This window comes from Toxorhynchites rutilus, chromosome 2 (assembly GCF_029784135.1).
Source record: "Toxorhynchites rutilus septentrionalis strain SRP chromosome 2, ASM2978413v1, whole genome shotgun sequence".
NCBI lineage: Eukaryota > Metazoa > Arthropoda > Insecta > Diptera > Culicidae > Toxorhynchites > Toxorhynchites rutilus.
The window spans coordinates 324,767,966-324,790,740 of record NC_073745.1 but is presented as its reverse complement, the minus strand read 5'-3'; the positions used below and the strand labels follow the sequence as shown (position 1 = coordinate 324,790,740).

At 39.9% G+C, this 22,775-nt stretch overlaps 2 protein-coding genes across 12 annotated transcripts in view; one reads left to right on the top strand and one right to left on the bottom strand.

Moving 5' to 3' along the window:
- LOC129764418 (ribosomal protein S6 kinase beta-2) overlaps positions 1–22,775 on the bottom strand; it is a 122,444-nt gene that overhangs the window by 79,730 nt on the left and 19,939 nt on the right. The gene's annotated exons all lie outside the window — the stretch shown is intronic.
- On the top strand, positions 5,109–6,493 carry LOC129764419 (uncharacterized). 2 transcript variants are annotated; one of them, XM_055763480.1, is made up of 2 exons: positions 5,109–6,021; positions 6,474–6,493. In XM_055763480.1, the coding sequence occupies exons 1-2, from the start codon at positions 5,109–5,111 to the stop codon at positions 6,476–6,478; spliced, it is 918 nt and encodes a 305-aa protein (XP_055619455.1). In that variant the 3' UTR covers positions 6,479–6,493. The 2 variants fall into 2 exon arrangements, with proteins under 2 accessions (XP_055619455.1, XP_055619454.1); XM_055763479.1 differs by lacking the exon at positions 6,474–6,493 and adding an exon at positions 6,219–6,283.

Below are 22,775 nucleotides of genomic sequence, written 5' to 3'. Positions count from 1 at the left end.
TCCGGTGTCCGTTTTGGTGGGATACCAAAACAAGTGAGTGAAACTCGTTGGCGCCTTGGAAAGATCCGGCGTTTCCATCATCGGAATCACTAGCGGCTTACTAGTTGATATCAGGTGAGTAACCCCTTTTTTTTATTTAAAACTTTCGCCTTCCTACTATCTGGCTACCCGGCATAGGTACGCCAACTGCTTCTTCTAACACCCTTCCCCCAAACTAATTAATTAATAAGTGAATTACTAAGTGAATTAATAAGTGAATTAATAGTGAGAATAAGATTATTGTGCATGAAAACCAGAAGCATGACATTAGAAACATTAGAAAATTTAATCGAAGAGCTAAGCTCTCAACTAGAGGCCCAGCGCCTCAAGATTGCAACCCTAGAGGAAGCAAGAGCCTCAGAGGGGAGCAGCAATAACACCAACCCGCCCCCGCCAAGCGCAGCGGGAACAACAGCGGCTAGGTTTGATGCGTCTCGGATACCGGACGCAATCAAAATGATTGTTCCCTATAGAGGGGATAGTAAAGACAAAAAATCGCTCTCCACTTGGATCAATTCCGTGGAAAGCAAAATAGGTTTCGCGAAAAATTTACTGCCCGCAGAAGCGGACGTTGCTCAGATTATGGCACTATGGGTGGGCATAATCCGAGATAAAATTATTGATGAGGCTAGTGACGCATTGGCCTCAAGAAACAATCCCACGACATGGGAAGAAATGAAACTAGTATTAATAGAATACTTTGGTGACAAGAGAGACTTAGGCACTCTCGTCACTCGAATATCGTACCTACGACAAGGTACGAAAAGTATAGCAGATTTCTACAATGAGTGTAGGGAACTACTGTCCGATATCGTGGCAAAATTATTATTGGACGATGAAACTAAATCATGTTTAAAAGTTCTCTCTAAGAGTTACGAGGACATGATATTGAACTCTTTTGTGGATGGGCTAAATGAGCCTTACTCCACTTTAACAAGGACATCTCGCCCAAATACGCTTTTGATGGCATTTCAATGGGCATTGGATCAGTATAACGCTACCCAGCGTAGACGGGAAAAATTCCCAAAAATTTTAACGCCTCCACAAAAACCAATTGTGCACACAAGTTTCAAACCATCGTTCCCCTACCCTAGGCCTATTCAGCCGCAAAATCCTCCACTAAGACAACCTGCACAAAATCCCCCATACCAAAGACCACCTTTCCAAAGCACCTATTACCAAAAACCTTTCCAACAAAACCCCCAATTCCAAAAACCGACAGCACCCTACATTAAACCCGACCCCTCAGGTCATTTGAAACAAATGGTGCCTTTCCAGAGACGAGAAGCACAAGTGAATAATTGTGAGGCAACATCAGACGAAAATTATGAACAGTTTTGGGAGCAAACACAGGACGCCTGTGCCCCGGAACAAAATCATGAAGAAATAATATTGCCACCCGTAGTAGAAGAAACTCACGAAGAGTTAAATTTTTGTATGGTCCCAGACCAACAAATAATGGAGTAGGGAACAATTTCCTCCCGTATTTAGAGGTCCCGAGAAAATCAGGTAGACCATTGAAATTTTTAATAGACACGGGGGCCAACAAAAATTACATAACCCCTGAGTTAGTCCCCACAAAAGGCGTTGCATCAGGGCCACAACATAAAATAAAAAATGTGAGTGGCGCCCATTTTATTAATCAATTCACGTATTTGAATCCTTTCCTTAATACTACCAAAGGTGTGCCAAGTCAAAAATTCTTTCTATTCCGATTTCATGATTACTTTGATGGACTCATTGGTTTTGAATCATTGAGATCTATAGGGGCCATAATTGATACGGTATTCAACACAATCACCATCAATGGTACTAGAATACCGCTGAAGAAAAAATTCCCCGATAAGGAGCAACTGAATTTCCACCAAAATGAAACCCTTGTGAAGCAGTTTCCAGTACGGCTTCAGGAGGGAGACTTCCTAATAGAACACGATATTGTGATCGGACAAGATATCGTCATACCTAGCGGGGTATACAGTGCTCGAGATGGTGTGACCACTTTTCTTTTAATAAACACTGGCGATAAACCAGTAACGGTCTGCATAGACAAAGAAGCCTTATTTACAGAGCTTCATAATTTTGAAGAGGTTTCTCCCGAATCTTTTCTCACAAATGAGAAACGGGATAAAGCCAAAATTGAACTAGGACGGTGCATTAGAACCGATCACCTAAACACGGAAGAAAAAGAGAAACTTCTTAGTGTTTTAAAACTATTTCCGGAAGCTTTTTATAGCGACGATGAGGAATTAACATTCACAAATGCTGTGAGACACAAAATTAATACAAAGGACGATGTACCTATTTACTCCAAAAATTACCGCTACCCCTTCTGTCATAGAGAAGAGGTCCAGCGACAAATAACTAAAATGCTCAACCAAGGCATTATTCGACCGTCCCAGAGTCCTTGGTCATCACCAATCTGGATCGTACCGAAGAAGATTGATGCTTCCGGCACGAAGAAATGGCGGCTCGTTATTGATTATCGCAAATTAAATCATAAGACCGCAGATGATCGATACCCTATTCCTAATATAACGGATATACTCGATAAATTAGGAAAATGCCAATATTTTTCAACCCTTGACCTTGCTTCAGGGTTTCACCAGATAGAGGTCCAAAAGAAAGACATCCAGAAAACTGCGTTCAGTGTCGACGGGGGACACTACGAGTTCATCAGAATGCCTTTCGGCCTCAAGAATGCTCCAGCCACGTTCCAGAGAGTAATGGATAACATTCTCAGGGAACATATTGGAGTGAGATGTCTAGTCTATATGGATGATATTATCATCTTTTCGACTAGCCTTCAAGAGCATATAATTAATTTAAAATTGATTTTAGAAACGTTAAAAAATTATAATATGAAGGTACAACTCGACAAGTGTGAGTTTCTCCGGAAGGAAGTTGCGTTCCTAGGGCATGTAGTTACACCCGAAGGAGTAAAACCTAACCCGGAAAAGATAGATGCTATAAGAAAATGGCCATTGCCTAAAAATGAGAAAGAGCTAAGAGGGTTTTTGGGAGTTATTGGCTACTACAGGAAGTTCATTAAGGACTTTGCAAAAATTGCCAAACCCCTAACTCAACAGCTACGGAAGGAAGAAACTATAAAGCATACAAAGGAATTCATTTCGGTCTTTGAAAAATGCAAGAGTATACTGAGCAGCAGTCAAATACTGCAGTACCCAGACTTTGATAAGCGATTCGTCCTTACTACTGATGCATCCAATTTCGCATTAGGCGCGGTTTTATCACAGGGCCCTATCGGACATGATAAACCCATTGCCTATGCATCCCGAACGCTGACCAAAACAGAGGAGAAATACTCCACGATAGAAAAGGAACTCCTTGCTATCGATTGGGGTTGTAAATATTTCCGTCCATATTTGTATGGCCGAAAATTTACTCTGTTTACGGATCATAAGCCGTTAACTTACGCTTTGAGTTTAAAAACTCCGAATGACCGCCTAATCCGATGGAAATTGAGATTGGAAGAGTTTGACTATGATATCAAATATCGACCCGGCAAACAAAACGTTGTTGCCGACGGTTTGTCAAGAATTTTACCCGAAATTAACAATAATGAACAGGAATCATCTTCTGATACTGAAGCCGCCCATTCGGCAGACTCGGATGCCGAGGAACTTATACAAATGACAGAGCACCCACTAAATTTTTTCAAGAACCAAATAATAATTAAAATAGGAGACGAAAATTCTGAAGAGTTTGATGAGATCTTTCCAGGTGTCACACGTCGTACAATAACCAGGTTCGCATTTGGAGTACCACTGGCGATAAGGATACTGAGAGATTACATGCACCCCAGTAAGATCAACTGTATACTCTGTCCCGAGAGATGGATTAATACTTTACAGATCACATACAAAAATCATTTTTCCCGCAACAAATCTTTTAAAATTAAACTAACGCAAACTCTTCTGCAGGACGTCAGAACACTTGAGGAACAGAACGCCCTGATCGAAGAGGTCCATGGAAGAGCTCACCGAGGCGCAGAGGAAAATCATGCTGAAGTCATCAGGAGACACTATTTCCCCCAAATGCGTAAGAAAATTCAACTTTTTATCAACTTATGCGATACCTGTCTTCAGAACAAATACGAAAGGAGTCCCTATAAAATTAAATTTGCAGAGACTCCTATCCCAGAAAAGCCACTTGACATTCTTCATGTAGATATTTTTATATCTTCCCCAAATCTCTTTATTTCGGCGATAGATAAACTATCGAAATACGCAATGCTTATTCCAATTAAGTCCAGGTCAATTCCCGATGTCAAGCGAGGCATAGTGAAATTGATTTCGACTTATGGAACTCCAAACCTACTCGTTTGCGATAATGAAGTGGCATTCCGTTCTATAGAAATTAGAGGACTGCTCCAAAGAGTAGGAGCAGAAATGTATTTTACCCCCTCTAACCATAGCGAAACTAACGGCATGGTAGAGCGTTTTCACTCAACCCTGTCGGAAATATTTCTCTGTATAAAGGCTAAATATAACGACCTTTCGCATAAAGAAATTTACAAAATTGCAACAAGTCTATACAATTCGACCATACACAGCGTTACGAAAATGAAACCCATCGAAATATTTTTCGGTATTAAAGAAGGGGAAGAAAGACCCTTGAATTTGGAAACAATCCTCGAAAACAGGAACAAAATCTTTGACGAGATAATCACAAAAACTAAAACAAATCAGGAAAAAACATTGGAAACCAGAAATAAAAATAGAGAAAACGAACCGAATTTCTCAAGAGGAGAAGTTATTTACAACAGAATTCAGGGTATAAGAAACAAGAAAAAACCGAGATATAAGTCCCAAACAGTAAAACGCAATAGAAGAAAAACCTTTGTAGATTACAGAGACATAAAACTACACAAATCAAAAATCAAAAGGAAAAGGAAACATGAATGACCATTATAAAAAAAAAATATATTCTATTATATATCACTAGTTTTACGCCAGCATAGAAGCACCTAACATTGTAAACCCCTTTTCCAGATCCTTTTCCTGATATTCACTACGATCCCTATTCCGACAACAGCATCCTTTCTTTCGATGAGAAATCTCAACGAAGACCCCTTGTTACTACTAAACGTAGGAAATTGTAAAATCCAAACAGGAACCTTAAAAATCATACATCCCATAAATCTGACCCACATTCAGGAGTCTATAGACTACCTAACCACTTCCTTTTATGATAAAGTAGATATTAGAAATCCATTAGGAGATGTAGTTAAACTAAAAGTGAAGAAACTTTATAACAATTTCCTCCAAATAAAACCACTCCAACATCACCGACTTAGAAGATGGGATACGCTGGGTGCAACATGGAAATGGATCGCAGGGTCGCCGGACGCGCAGGACCTCCGCATTATAAACTCCACGCTCAATGAGTTAATCACACAGAACAACCAACAGTTTGAAGTAAACAATCATATCAACGAAAGGATTTCAAACCTGACGGGGACCATCAACAGAATCATCGAGAACATGAAAACGAATGAATTATTAACCAACGAGATCACATCAATAATCACGATAATTAATATCGATATCATCAATAAACTATTAGAAGACATTCAAGAGGCCATCATCCTATCTAAGACGTCAATATCAACAAATAAAATACTTTCGATTCAAGAAATCTCTTTTATAAAGTCATTATTACAAAATCAAGGCGTGACAATAGACCTCCCAGACGACGCCTTTCAACATGTAATTCCCAAATTTGCAGTAAGCCAAGGGACCCTTCTGTACATCCTTCATGTTCCTCGACTGGACAACAAGACATCCTCCGTTATTCAGCTGCACCCCTTAGTACACAGGAACCAAATCATCAACAACTATCCGGAGCATGTCGTCAAAATCGGAAACACCCTTTACGCTACTAGCAATCCGCAGCAGTTCGTTCAGAAAGCAGCATATTTGAAAGCAATAAACGACGCTTGCATTTACCCACTGATTTTTGGTAAGAAATCCGAGTGCAACTCTACGTTTTATGACAGAACAACTCAAGAGTTAATCACCGAAGGTACGCTCTTGATTCAAAACGCAAAAGACAACCTCCTACGAAGCAACTGCGGACCAGATGATCGCACTTTAGTTGGAAATTTCTTAATAACATTTTCAAATTGTACTATCAACTTGAACAACCAATAATTCCAGAACAACGAAGTAGTACACGAAATGGACGTCATCCACGGGGCACTCCATAACGTCAGAACGACCTGGAACAAACATCACTATTTCGACATATCAACAATTGGTAATGAAACATCAAAAAACCGGAAGGAATTGGAACATGTCTACTTACAACAACATAGCTTGAATCTGAAAATTTGGACCTTATTCGGCGGATTCTCATTAACCAGCATTACTTCTCTTTTCATTGTTCTCATGATCATCAAAATTTACTTCAAGAATAGAGCAAACGGATCGGGACGATCCTCACTTAGGGAGAGACCAGTTACCGAGGCAACCGACTTCAACCCTAAATCCCAGGAACAACACATATCGCAAAGGCTCGAGCAAATACAACAACAACAACAACAGATAGCGACATCATTGGCATCGTTAGAATCAGGCAACAAGTCAACAGACACACAATTCTGCACTCCGTAACCCGACGCCAGAGCCAGCACCGGCACCAAGAATGCAGACTCGACATACACGAGCGACGGCGAGCCGAACATAACACCTAGGAATCCCAGAAAGTGCTTTATCAATAAGTTCCATTTAGATTAGCTACCCATATATAAACGTGTGAAAAATAAATTAGAGTTAGTTCTTGTTCCAACCAAGTAGTGATTACATCGCGTGTTCCTTTTTTAAAAAACCCTTCGAAAACCCTCGGGACGTAATTTATATATATATATATATATATTAATTTTTATTTTATATTATTTATATTATAATATTTTTTAATAAATTTTTCAAAGGTGAGGGATGTGTAAATAATATCAATTCGGTAACATAATATGTGTAACTTTTAAGGGGGGACCCCTGTCTGTGAAGTGAAGTGTTCGGGTATTTTGACTATTGTTTAAGGAATATTTGATGCATTTTCCATTTTTTGAGTGCATGAATAATGATTATTATGCTAATGACAGCTGGATGCGTAGATGCTGTCTGAAAATAAGTACCTTGCTGGTGGTATCGGTTCTGAAGCCACGGGATGTCGAATTCGAACGAATTCCAATGAATATTTGGAAACTTTAGGACAATAGCTAAAGCGTTACATAGGGGTTTTTGAAAATTCGAAAAATTTCCAAAATGGCGGCAATTTTTGCTAAAAATAAGTTATTTTTCATGAAAAATCGCTTCTTAGAAGGTCATAAAAAATTTCAAAAATGAGATATCAAAAAACGGCTTTTCAACGCTTTAGATAATTCATTTTTACAAGTTGATAAAAAATTTCAACTAAATTGGTCGAGTAGGTCCTGAGATATCGATACCACCAGTTGAAATAACATGGTTTCGAGAAAAACGCGTTTTAAAATTCGTACAGCAATACTATATCCCTTGAGTTGACTTCATACTTTTGGCTGCAACTTTTCAACGAAATCATATATCAAAGATCGAATTGAAAGAGGAAGTGATGTTCATAGATACAATACTAGAAACGCGGATGTTGCAAGAACAACTAACTTTATATTCAGTAGGTCGCAGAACTCGTTGTTATACAAAGGAATACATTTTTTCAATTCGATGCCCAGAGAAATAAAACGTGCGGCAACAATGGCAGAGTTTAAGAGAATGTGTATTTCCCACGTAAAACCTGTTTTGTAAACAGGTTTACGTAATTTTTATTTGCCAAATGATTTATTTATGTTTAATATTGATTGAAATTAGAAAATTTATTCACAGGTATCTCAAACTGCCATGTTCGTACTGATGATGATGATGTTTTTTTATTGTTAAATTTGTTAAAATTGTAGATTGTTAAAAAAATGAGCATTGTCTACGAAAGTTTGAGCCTCGCGCGCGTTTGGTGGGCCTGGACGAATGTCAATAACGAGCACTGGAAGAAATCTGACAAATGATGAAATTTTTGTATAGGGTCTGGAGTGGAAACTGGAATTGTTTTGCGGATAAAAATATAAAACTAGACCGTTCAGGTTGAGTGTTAGAAGACTAATGAAAATTTTATTCAAATCAACAAACTACGTTGCTACGTTATATATAACAGAAGTACAATTCGTTGGTTACATTTTAGGCAATGTCTACTGCGATCACTACACTCCTCCTTAAGCAACGAATCCAATTAACCTTTTATTTTTTTATTCCAGCTTCCGGATTGCCAGGGCCTTTGTGAACCCATCAGCGGGCTGCTGCTTCGTGTTCACATATCCCAGCTCCACTACTCCTTGATTCAGGACATCTCGGACGAAATGATACCTGATGTCTAGATGCTTTGTTCGTGGATTGTACCCTTGGTTCTGAGCGATACAGATGGCTGATTGGTTGTCACATCGGATGGGAATTTGATGCATGCCAAAAATCTGCAACTGGAACTGGTACCACCAAAGTGCTTCCTGGACTGTGCGGGGAAGCGCGATATATTCCGCTTCGCACGAGGACAATGCGACTGTTGGTTGACGTTTGACGTTCCACGACACAGCTCCTCCCATGAACGTAGAGACGTATCCGGTGGTGGATTTTCTGGAGTCCGGTTCTCCTCCCCAATCGGCATCTCTGAAACCAACCAAGCCTGTGCTATTCTGCTTCGAGTACGTTAGACGGTTCGAACGCGTGCCTCGCAAGTACCTCATGATACGCTTGACAGCGTTCCAGTGGCTACGTCCGGGATTCGCGTTGAATTGGCTGACTTGGTTTACTGCGAAACTGATGTCCGGCCGCGTTGCCTGCGCCAGATAGGTGAGACACCCCACTGCCTCCTGGTAAGGAATCTCTTTCATTTCGCGCATCTTCTCCTGTGTCGCCGGAGACATGGACTTGTCCAGTTTGACGTTCGCCTCTGCTGGTGTCGAAACTGGGTTACAATTCACCATGTTGAACCGTTGCAAAATACTGTCGATGTAGTGCTCCTGATCTACCCACAGTTTGCCGTTCTTTCTGTCACGCGTGATCCTCAGTCCCAGGCAGAAAGAAGCTTCACCAAGATCCTTCATTCTGAAGCGGTTGTGAAGGAACGATTTCAACATTTGCTTCAGCTTGGCATCATTGGTAAAGATCATGAAATCGTCCACGTAAATAGTGACGAAAATCATTTTCTCACCGCTGATCCGGAAATACAGGCACGGATCAACCTTTGATTGGTTCAGTCCGAACTCCTTCAGCGCGTGATCCAGCTGGTTGTTCAACAGACGGCTTGACTGTTTCAGCCCATAGAGTGCCTTCCGTAACCGACAGACTTGCTTCGAGGTGCCAGCAAATCCTTTCGGCGCCTCCATGTAGATGACCTCGTTCGATAGCTTGCCTTGAAGGAACGCAGTGACCGCATCCATCTGCTCCACATCGAGGTCATGCTTCACCGCCAGCGCCAGCAGATAACGAATGGTGAAATACCGTACTACGGGGGAATACACCTCGTCGTAATCGATGCCTGGCCGCTGTGAGCACCCTTTAACAACCAGCCGTGCCTTGTATCGTTCGATGTCACCAGTTGGTCCCCGCTTCGTCTTGAAGGCTGGTTAGCTCCCACGTTTCGTTCTCCTCCAGAGCGGCGATTTCCTCACACATGGCCGCGATCCACTTCTCGCGATCCGGTCCATTCAGCGCCTCTTCGTAGGTTTGAGGGTCATCGATCGATGTCTTGGAGCACACCGGTGTGGGCTGGGGGGAAACAACTTCGCCAGAAAACGAACTATAGGTAACGTAATCGGAATACTTGCCTGGAATTCGGCGCTCCCGGTCGCTGTGCCTAAACCCTTGCTGCTCAACAGCTGGTCTACCAAGTTGCGACGGGAGCGCAGGTTCATTATCGGCGTCAAGGAACTCGGGATCACTTGAATCGCTGTCGGATGTTGCAGTTTCTTCAGCTACATCATCGAAATCATCATCGTCGACATCCGGTTCCACACGGACGTTCGACTCGTCGATTGCATACAGCTCCGTGAACTGTATCTGCTGCTGACTCTCGCTTATCTCGACCAACTGTTGCGGTTCTCCCTCTTGAACAATGACGACGTCGCGGCTGATCCGGATGTCACGCTTGACCGGATCGTACAATCGATATCCCTTGGTACCGTCAGCATATCCCACGAAAAACTGCTTTTTGGGATTTCACGTCGAACCTCTTCCTTCTTTCCTTCGGAACGTGGACAAGCGCAAGCGATCCGAAAACCCTCAAGTGTCGCAAATCGAGTTTCTTACCGGTCCAAGCTTCTTCTGGTGTTGTTTCGATGGACCTCGTCGGGCTTCTTTTAACGAGGTACGCTGCTGTCGAAACCGCCTCGGCCCAAAATTCCTTCGGCAGGGGCGAATCACTCAGCATGCTTCTGGCCGTCTCGATGAGTGTCCGGTTCATTCTTTCCGCTACACCGTTTTGCTCAGGGGTGTACGGACAAGTTTTCTCGTGGCGCACTCCATCTTTCACCATGCTGCTTCTGAAGGATGCATTTACGTATTCGGTCCCGTTATCCGTTCTCAGAACCTTGAGTTTCCTTCCGGCTTGGCGCTCACTCATGGCCTTGAAACTTTCATAAGCTCCAAATGCTTTTTTCTTCTGTTCCAGGAAATAGAGGAAAACCTTCCGGCTCGCATTGTCGATGAACGTCATCACGTAACGACCGAGAGAAGGAACTACGATGGGTCCAACCAGGTCCGAGTGAACTAAATCCAGTAGCCTTTTTCGGCTCGCGACTCACTGGAAGGAAATGGATTACGTGCATGCTTACCCTCGATACAAGCGATGCACTCTGGGATGACGTCATTTGCAAGTCGATGCCGTCTGCCATCGTCGCAAGCTTTTGTAGACTTCGACGATTGAGGTGTCCCAGACGTCTGTGCCGTTACTCGGTGCCAGCAAAGCTTCCTCATGCTTCTGGTTCAGCATATACAAGCTGCCTACCTGTGTACCAGATGCGATCACGTTGCCATTGCTCTCGCGAACTTCACACCTTTCGGCATCGAAGACCACCGTCATTCCCTTCTGGCAAATCTTGCTAATCGAAAGGAGATTCGTGGCCAATTCCGGAATCTGCAGCACTTCCTTCACTTCGATGGGTCCTTCATTGAGCTCCAGCTTGACCAGACCTTTCGCGACAGACATCATGCTACCATTGTTCGCCGTTCCCACTGGATGCGCCATTGGCTGTTGCTTCACAAATCCAGTTTCATTCCGAGACATGTGACACGTGGCCCCGGAATCAAAGTACCACTCCTTCTGGCTTACATCGCCCATCGCAAAAACGCTGCACAAAGCTTTGCCAGACGTTTTCGATGTATTTTGCTTCTGTGGACACTTCGCTGCAAAATGCCCACGCTTCTTGCAATTGTGGCACGTGTCGTCCTTCTTGGCCGCACCATTTTTGCTTCCACGCCGTCTTGAACTTGAATACAACGCTCCGTCTCCACCGGCGATTTTGGGTCCGTTCTGCAGCTTCACATCTTGCAAAATTTTTGCTTTTACCGCGTCCGACGTCAACGCAGTGCCGGATGCCTCGAGCCCCATAATCATGGGTTCGTAATGGTCCGGAAGCCCCATCAGCAACAACGCAGCCAGCCATGAGTCGTCGACCTTGAATCCGATTCCCGCAAGTTTGTGTGCCGTGGACATCAATTCATCGACGTACGACTCCACGCTGCCGCATTCGTCCAAACGAATCGACGTTAGCTTTCTCAGCAACCCGATTTTCCGTGTCAGACCATTGTCCTGGAAAGCATTCCGCAGCTTCTCCCAGGCTTCCTTGGCGTCCTTCGCGTCCTGGACCAGACTGTAGTTGGTCGTCTCCAGACTCAAACAGATCGTGGCCATCGCTCGTAAACTCGTTTCCGCGTCGACTTGCTGTCCTTCCGGCGGCGACACAGCGTTCCATGATCCCTCGCGGATGAGCGTCATCTTCATAGCGAACGCCCACGTGGTGTAATTTTCTCGTCCCTTGAGCCTCTCGATAAACGGTAACGAAACTCCGCTGATTCGTCCGCTCCCAGCAGCTTGTACTCCAGCAGCAGGAACTCCAGCACCGTTTCCATTGCCGTCTCCTCCGTGGCTCATTTTGGGTTGACTAATTACTTCTTCAAAAAAATCTTCTTTCTTCCGGCTATGTCCTGGGCCCATAACCTTTTGCGGATAAAAATATAAAACTAGACCGTTCAGGTTGGGTGTTAGAAGACTAATGAAAATTTTATTCAAATCAAACGTTGCTACGTTATATATAACAGAAGTACAATTCGTTGATTACATTTTAGGCAATGTCTACTGCGATCACGACAAATTGGGATAGCTCATTCGGAATTGTCGTAAACTATCTTTCATCAGATGGTTATATCGATTATTTCTGATTGTAGCAGATCCCTTTTATGTCCTAAGTAGAAACTTTTAGATATTGGGTTCAATTCCCAATCAGTCAAGGATCTTCCCGGGTTGGAAATTTTCTTAACATGCCTTAGAAAAAACATTGGGCCTGAAGTTGAGACTAAGACTATGTCAATGTCAATATGTATAGGAACATTGTTTGTTTTTTCGCAGTTTGTGCCTATTTTTACTGTTCTATTAATAGATATTTATGCCTGCAACAGATCCAGTTCGCTTTGTTTTTTTTTATAATACTGGTTTCTTGATATTTTTAAACCTTATTATTATCTATAAGATAAATCGTTCTGCTCAAACCTTTGTAGGGGTATCAGGTGGGCCATCATCATCATCATCATCATCATCTTAAAAAAATATCGAAAAATCCTTTTAGGACATTTCTGAGGGCATGAGCTTCCCAAAAATGCAAAAAAAATCGATTTTTTCGATTTTCCAGGCCGGGGTCCCCCCTTGAATGCAGATGTTTTTGAATATAGTGTTTGGAAAACAACGAAAGTCGACTTCTGACTAGAATTCCTCAGACAGTACAACATTTGGAAAGTATCCAAAAATTAACGAGGTACCCTACCTAAATCCAATCTAATTAATTTATGAGATATAAAATTATTCATCGAAATTGATTCAGGTCTGTATGTATAACAAGATAGTCGGGGATTAGGCATTATAATAAATATTAATAATGTAACCATTTATCAGTCGCTATAAATCAATGTAGACGCATGATAGTCTAGTTCCTATGCGATTGAACGAAGACTGAAAACGTGTTAACATTGATAAATTATTACTCAAAAACGAAAAAAGGCCTCTCTGAATTTTGGATGTGTTATGTAAAAAGACCTAGGTTTTCAAGAAAAAAATATAAAAAATATAGCGCCACCTGATCCTAAGCCATATAAACTATAAAAAATAACTAGCCTAGCTAATTGGCTATAATTTGATATGTTGATCATCTGTATCGGTTCAGTAGTTCAACGGTTATGAATTTTTGAAAAACCCTAAAAACCTTAAAATGGGAATGAGCACCCTAATGAAAAAAAAAAAAGTACAGGTCTAATATTTTGCGATAAGGAACAAAACTACCAACTTTCACGTAAATTTGTGAATCACTGTAACGGTTTGACATGGAATGACTGAATTGATACTTCTACGTTCTTCTAATGCACATGTCCTTTTTTCGAGAAAAAGTTGACCATTTGTTATGAAATGTTTCGAGTTCGTATATAGTTCTCTGGATTTGGTTTATTTTGAAACAATCATACAGTTACCTCTTATCCATACGCATTAAATTTGTGCGTTGTGCGTTTAATAATTTTTCTTGCACCATCGGGCATCTTCATGGTAGTATAAAAAAAGTTCATTAAGTGTTGAAAGCTGAGGTCTCTTGAACTATGAAGCACATCAAATTTTGATGAAATTCTATCTTGATAACCTTTCTTTGAGAGCAATAGGATCGATTTCAACTACGGGTTCGACCGAAGAAGAACAAACGACGCCGGTTCTCCGGTCAGTCTACGTCGATCTAGCAAACCAATTGAGAACAGGAAATACGAAACATTCCGAAACCTTCCAACCGACCAGACCAGATCGGCCTTCGGTAGCAAACCCGAACACTTGTGCTCTTGTTCTACATCTTGCTTTCGCACAGTGAGTGATGATGATGATGATGATGGTGGTGGTTCGTCGATAATTACATTGAAAATCGTGTGCTCGACTGACACCAAATGAACATCTTGTTTCTCTAGCTCTAGCTCGCGGCTCACGTCATTCGTTATTGACCCACTTTTCTGTACGTGGCATTTTCATTCCTACTCTACACACCTTTTCGATTTCAGTTGTACACCGCCGCACACATTAGAGCATCATGTTAGAGGTATGTTTCTCTCGACATTCGCCGGTAGCGACTCTACAAACTCGACGGGGGCTGAGGGGATAAGGAGATGACCAGCGCAACCGGTTACCTGAAATTATGCCTCTTTTGATGCTGCTTTAATGTAAAATTAAAAGCAAATGTGCACACCATTAGAACCGGTGTGGGAATCTTTCCGAAGGGAGTTATTTGAAATTCAATTCTATCCTCGTTCCCTCCCGGGTGTACGTACCGTACCCGACTACCCGACAACCGCCGCCCGTGGTCTTTGAGAGAAACACGCTGCACAGCAAAGCAACGGTTATATGCCTACATTTTCTGAATGAACGGAAAGTGTGGAGCAGCTGTGCACCATTGGAATGTTTTTACATAACCAAGCCGCCAAGGGGGCGGCGGCGGCAATCGAGTCGGTTGGAGGGCAAAAACTACTCGAATGATAGTTTACCAATTAAGGTCATCGTCAATAGGTGGGCCGGCTTCGGTGCACATGCAACGTTTGCGCGTTAATCCGTGTGCTGTATATAGGTCGTATGTGTTGTTTATGTTAGAAAAAAAAGGGCACCATTGAAGTGAACGGGTGAAGGACGTATCTCCCCGTGTGTTTTGATAGATGAGCATTTCTCTTGCCGAGGAACATGTTTCTTCCTTCACACCTGGGATTGGCTAACATCATGATGAGGTGCTAGCTTACCCGCTGAACTTAAACACAGCTTTAGAGAGCGATCGGAGAAGTGTGAGTAAGAAACGCTCACTCAAAATTCATAGCAGCGGCGGAAAAAAAAGACCGTCAGTAATGGAGACATAAAAACTAGATGCCATAAAATAGGTCACGACACAGTTTTCCTCGTCAAGTTGTGTGGTCATGACTAGAAAAATACACACACTGTACTGAGCTGCAACAGCAGCACTGTGGTTGAGGATTGATTCGCTGTTTAGAACGGATCTATTGCATTATTTGGCGAATCATTTTAAAATGGCTGTTTTATTCTTATATGCAAAAACAACAAAAACAATTCGATCATTGGTGTATTTTTATGTAGCAAAGAGGCTAAATTTTTGTTTAAGCTAAGACTGATTTTCTGCATTTCTTGACAAATCTCACGAGTACTCTTGAAGCATCACCAATGTTAGACCAAACAACAAACTTAACACTGGAATTTCATTTATTGTTATTTTATCAATCATTTCCTAAAGATTTCAAATTTTGCAATATTACTTGCACGAGTTTTCAAGAACTAAGCACGTGCACTAACTCATTGAACGATTGCTCTCTTATGTCAACATCAATGCACCCAAAAGCTAATCGACAAAACATTTTTATGAAATGATCATTTTTGCACATGTCAAAAACTACATTAACTTTTGTTAACACAATACTTTCACTTTTTTTTCACTATTTATGTCAGATTCGAAGGTCACGTGGTGATTGTCCACAATGCTCCGGGGGCTACCCCTCCCTCCAAAATCCTGCGGATTACAATCCGCATCGATAAAAATAAACCAAAACACGACATCGAAAACGTTGGTGGTAATTCCTACCCCAAAACATGTGACCTAGTTGGATTAAATTCCGCGCAATTGCTGCTGCTGCTGCTGCCGCTATTCGCATGCCTTACTTTCTTTTCCATTACGCGCCATGCTAGAGTGCCGGTCGCGCTTTGCATATTTCCCGGTATTTTCCGTGCGAACCGGGGGGCTTTACATTTTACGTAAGAAGTTCGCAAAACACAGCTGGTCATTTTTTTTGTAGGAGAGTGGTATCACGCGTTGAACGCATGGCGTTTGGTTGGTTTTGAAACCCAAACCGATGCCGGCGGTTTGCCTGAACACAGGGCACGCGATGTGGTGGTGGTGACGGTCATGGACTCGTTTAGGAACACCACGACCGGCCTCTCTCTCAATGACCACGCACAATTCTCCAGCGAATGGTAGTTGGAAGTTTGGAAAGGTGCGTAATGATGGCCTCAATTGTTGTTCTTTTTTGACTTAGATTACCCTGAATCGTAGCATTGAGTCGCAGTAGGTGGATCGGTGTTTTGAAGGCTAGAAATGGAATATTTAGTAGTCGTCCTCCATGTCACCCTTCTTCTACCCAGGTGGTACTAACGTCCCTAGAGGAACTTTGTTATTAACTAGTTGAAATAATTTGCCAAATAACACGTCTAAAGTATCCTGAGTGGCAAGTTCGAGAGCATGCTAGATGAATGCAAGTCTAAAGAACTTTCTTTGGCGAAAAGGGTTTCGTCCAGAACTGATATTAAAACCAAAACACTTGGCATTATATATATGTGAAATAATATATAAAGTTGGGTGTCAAAGAACAAATTGTAGAGCGGTTAGAAAGCTTTTAACTTAATTGATAAAAACAATCAAGCTCGATTTGAATTTTAAGGATAAAATTAATAATACCACATTAAAAACTACTAACTTTGACTACACACTAACTACACTTCCAAAATGTTATTGAAATCCACTAATTTAGATGTTTCACAACTATATCCTGTACTAAATTTTCTCATCTTTCTAATGGAAGCAACATAATCGTCTTCTGTAGCGTACGTTTTAATGTAGCGCCAGTTTGAGGCAACAGAGTCCGAAACAAACAAAAAGTTCTAGAACTTTGTCATTGTTGAAATTCGAACATATGCGTAGAAGGATTCTTTTAATCAAATATGATCCTCTATCACCTCCCAAATGAATTCTGATTTTTCATATGAGAAAGGTATTCTATGACGTTGAAGGGATGAATCAAAAATTCAATTCATCTTTTATATTCAAAAAACAAAAAAATATATGCATAAAAAATTTTTTTGACTTAATTAAACATTAATTATAATTAATTATAAACAGGATTCGATTATATACAGTAAAAAGAAATCGGAGACTGTATATAATCGAGTCCGCCCTGTATTGAAAAGTCATAAATTCGAAAATTAAAAATTCTAATATAAAAAAATATATTAAAAAAATTGTGCAATTGAAAAAAATAGCAAATTGACAAATTGAAAGAGTGATAAACTGATAAAGTGATAAAGTGACAAAATGAAGAAATAAAACTAAAAATTGAAAAAACATGCAAATTAATAAATTAAACAAATTAAATTTACAAAAGTCAAATGTTTAAAAATGAAACATATTCAAATACTTAAAAATTCATAAAAATTAAAATATAAAAAAAAATACAAATCAAATTTATATTTTTTTTTCAATTTCAATTTTTTAATTTTAAATTTTCTGAATTTCATGTTTGTCAATTTGTGTTAATTTGTCAATTTACCAATTTACCAATTTTTTTTCCAATGCATCAATTTCTAATTGTTCCATTTTTATGAATTCTTATATATTTGATTTCCTATTTTTTTAGTTGTCCAATTTAGAGTTTCAAAAGTTTTGCTTTTCTCAATTTTCGGTTTCATTTTAACACCCCTGCCATTTTTTTCATTCCTCAACTTTCAATTTTTTCATTTTTTCTAATGATGAATTTTTAAATATTTGATTTTATTGGATTTTCGGATTTTAATATTTGAAATTTCAGAATTTTTGATTAAAAAAATTTAAATTCAAGAAAATGAAAATTCAAAAAATTGGTACTTTAAAAAACTAAACATTGAATATTTACACCATTGAAATAGACAAATTTAAAATTATTCCCCGCACCGAATAACTTCGCCGAGCGCTCCGTTCTAGAATTGAAAATTTCCAAAATAAAATTAGCCCAAAATTTAAATTTCCGAAATAAAAAATGGAAGGCTCAAAAAAATCGAAGAAGAATTTCTAAAATCCAAAGAATGAAAGTTTCAAGCATTCAAAGATAAATAGAATCAAAAAATCAAGAATTCAAATTCTGAGAATTCACAAAATTGGAAACTAACCAATCACAAAATTGGGAATTCAGAAAATTTTAAATTGAAAATCCAAAAGTTCAGAAAATTATTTTTGTTCAGTTCAAGAATTCGAATAAAAGAATAAAAAACACAGAAAAATTAAATGTTAGAGAATTTCAGAAACATTTGGAAATTCAGAAAATTTGAAAAAACAGGAAATAAAAAAAAATTAAATAAAAAAAACAAGAATAGAAAACTCGGAAAAATCATTTTCATTTCTAAATTAAAAAAAAACAAAACATTACAAATTCAAAACTGAAAGAGAATTTTGAAAGCTAAAAATTTCGAAAACCGAAATTAAAAATTCAGAAAGCTTTGAAATTGAAATTTCAGGAAAATCGAAAATCTTGAAACTGGAAATAGAAATTCAGAAAATCGAAAATTAAAAAAAATTAAGTTGAGAAAATTTTAAATTAAGTGAATAAATTTCCTGGATTTGAAAAATCAACAAATTGGACAAACCGAAAAGTTGAAAAATAAAATATTAAAATGAAAACAAAATAAAATTGAAAACCCAAGAAATTGAAAAATGAGAAAATAAAAAAAAAGATTAAAGAATTGAGAAATTGAAAACTTAAATGATTGAAAAAGAGAAAAGTTGAAAAATGAATGACAGAAAAATAGTTCAAACTTTGAAATAAAAAAAAGGTTCCAAAGTTTCAAAGATTGAATGAAAGAAAGAAAAATTTGAAAAACTCAGATATTGAATGATCAAAAGATTGAAAAATTCAACATTGTAATTCGAAAAGAAAAAAGAGAAATATTTACGTTCGCTTTTCTTTTAAAATTAGATCTTCTATCCAAATAATATGTCAGTTGCATAAAAAATTGTAAATTGAAAAAATTAAAAAAAATAAAAATGGAACAATTTGAAAAAAAGTATAAAAAAAATCCGAATTTTCTACAGAGATATTCCACGAACACTTATAGCTAATTAAAACATGGCCCAATGAGACAAGACTGTAAAGGTTATGAAAAATTTGCTTGCTATAAAATAAAAAAGGAAAATATAACGACCGTATACAAGAATAACAAATATTCTGAAAGCACTGAACACTCGAGAAATGTATGTTTTCAGTTGAATTTGAAGAGAAAAATAGACAAACAGCACAAAGACAAGAAGGAAGAAGAACGTAGAATGGAGAAGAAGAATAAGTAAGAATAAAAAAATTCAAATGATGAAGATAAAATAGAAATATAAAACAGAAACCATAAAGATAAATAGAACAATACGAAGAAAAAAATGAGAAACAAGTTTGTACTCTTGCCATCGGGAGTGTAATAGTATGTCCATATTTCTTTCGATGCAAAATATGGTCTGGTGAGGAGTGGAACGGGAAAGTGTCAAAGCCGCTTCCCGATTGCGTATAGTTAAAACGCCATTTTTTCCCGGTATATCCGAGCTCATTTACATCGCAAAATCGCAAAAACCCAATAACTATTCCACCTAAAATAAAACGAGAGAGAGAGAGAGAGAGAGTCACGTTCACAGGACCTAACCATCTTTATCTTTTTGGGATGTGAAACTACTTTTGAACTCATTTACCAAATTTTGAGAAGCCGACTCCTATCCATTTCGATTTGTTTAGATTTAATATATAAAAAATAATGGTACTAGAGACTCAAGCAGATCTATCTTGCAGCAGATAGGAGAGTGTTTCTCATCTCTCTAAGAGCGCTTTAGAGATGAGAAACACTCTCCTATCTGCTGCAAGATATTTTAATGAATTTAATGGAACTTCTAGTTTTATTACTATGAAAAGTTGACCCCCTTTGACCCAGGAAACCAATGTTTGCAACTGAAATTTACTCGAGTGACTCATCCGCCGGGGAAGCATTCTGAATCAACCGCCACCAATTAACCTTCTCATGCAGAACTAAGTTGAGTCGAGTATCACTTTCAGCATACATGCATGTATCTCCTGGCGTTCCTAATGGAAGCTAAATGGTCTCATTGGATGTAAGAGTACCACACATACACACCATACCATCAGCCGATTTCTTCTCGAGTTTTTCAACAGTCAATAACCGAATCCCAAACGCTAGGAGAGGCCGCAACCGACTTAATCGGCATATTTAATACGAAAAATCCGGCTAACTGGGGGAGCAAAAGAATACGAATACATATAAACACACACACACAACACGCGGGAACCTCACACCGGCTTTGAGGTGAATACGCGCGATGCGATGCGTGTTTGCCGTGAAGTTCCTTGACACCTGCTGCTGCTGTTATGGCTGGACTACCGGACGGACGAACGGAATAATAACAGAATGGATAAAATACAGCAGACTAGCGTTGACTTGTCGTAACGCAAGGATGACCACAGATGTTCTCTCTTTATTCCTTCCTATCACAAAGATTAAGGGTATTAATAGTGGTACCTTATAGCGATAATGCATTCCCATAAAGTTCTCGCCCATAACTCATAAGAAGCATTTACGGGGACGCCCCTCTAAAGCCATCAGACGAGTGACACTTACAAGAACATCTACTTGTATTTCACAATGTAGCAACTCTTTTTTTCGAGGAACATTGTCGCGATGACCCGGCCATCGCCCATCGTTCGGATTGAACAAGTTTTATTTCGGGCCCACTCTTCTGCAGCACAGCCGACGCCGTCGTCCACACGCAAGTTTTGAAAAAGTGGCAAGTGACGACTGGCGCCACTCTCGAGAAGAAGAGGACTTGCAACACAGACTCTTCCTTGCGATGTAATTCTGTTGTAACTGCGAGGAGAGTGAGTGCACAGACGAACAAAAAAAAGGTTTTAAAATAGCATCCCCCGAGTGTCACCGTGTTCGTTCGTCACAGTCGAGTCGAGTGTTTAGGTGGGAGGGAGATGGACACTTGCTAAACGAATTCATCGAGCGCCAGAACTATGAGATTGGAGCAAACATTTATAAATGACGTGATAACCGTGGCTCCGTGTCTTTGTCATCCATTTAGCACCGGCGGGTGTGTATGACGTATTCCGTATCTGTTGTGTCCAGTGGAAAAATCAACATCTATCACGTATTTCTCCCACGCTACGCGTCCGGTAGAGCCGTTAGCATAAACGAAATTGAATTTTTGCACAATTAAACGTACAAACGACGCGCACACACAAATGATGGCGTCGCTGAGTGGGATGCAGGGCTATTATGAATGGATTCCAAGTTCAGGATGCTTCGAGTGGCTGTGACTGGATGATTCCTGCAAGAAGCCTGGACGATGCTAATTTCAGACCTTTGGTCGGATAAAGCCGGTCTATTTATGGTCTCCCCCTTGCCGGGGTTCCTAATAAATAAAGTTTCACAAGAGTGGCGCTTTGACGTCAGCATTCCGCCAGACACATAGGCAGGAAGCTGCGATGGCGAGGCTCGATAACATCGCGTTGGCGGATTGTGTCATACAATTTGCGTTATGGAGCAATCAATATCGAACGCTTTCAATAAATTGAAACGATCGCTAGGATAACTAACAACCGAACCATCAGCAGTTTTGAGCTGAATTCCGAATGAACTAACCCAATTAAACTTACGATGCAATAAAAAAAAAAACGCTCGTATCGTAAATTTCTCATCAGCACTCATTCTGGGAATTCCCTCTCCGCCAACCAGCACTTGAGCAATCCCAAAAGCAGCAGTAGCATGATGGCAGTAGACACGATTTCGCAATTAAAGCAATAACAAGTTGACTCATATTTGTTTGCGCGCCGAGTGAATCCCATAACACGCGCGGCGTTCCATCCTTTACCCTTTTGAATTGGCGGCGGGATGATTCAGGGCGTATTGAATTTCATTCATAACTTCGTGGCAAAAAAAAAGAAGGTACGAGCCGGCAAGTTGACATCTATATTTGTTCCTCTTTTAGCAGCTATTGGTGTCTAAAAAAAGAGTTTTCTTCTACATTTCTATAATAGATTCTCTATCATTTCATGGAATACTCTCAGATTAGTAAACAAGATAGGTTAACGAGTTCTTCTCAAAATAGCATCACGGTATCTGTTAGAAAGATTTGATCACTATTTATATACTGAGTCTAATAATACAAATACAGTTATTTTCTCAGATGTTTCCGCAATGCTTTAAGAGAGAACAACTTTCGTTGTATTTGATTACCATAGCAGTTCTATGGACCTCAGTGAATTGTAGGTTTTTGTTCTTTTGTTTTGATCATGTCTTTGACATTATTTGGACACTGATGTACACGACCTTACAAATTGAGGGTTTAATGATTCCTGTATTGATAAAACATAGTTTTCACGCTGATATACATTTTTTTTTTGTTTGAACCTCATTCCTTGATTCTCGTGATCCGTGGTGACCTTGCGAGACTATTCCGCGGATAATCGGGGTTCTGCTGTACATTCAATGATTTAAACTAGAGATGAAATGGATATCCGGTATCCGGCCGGATAGGCTGCGCTTCAGCTATCACCCTTAGTGGAGGAAGTTTTGCTACTGGCAAGCGAAACCACATACAAAATTCC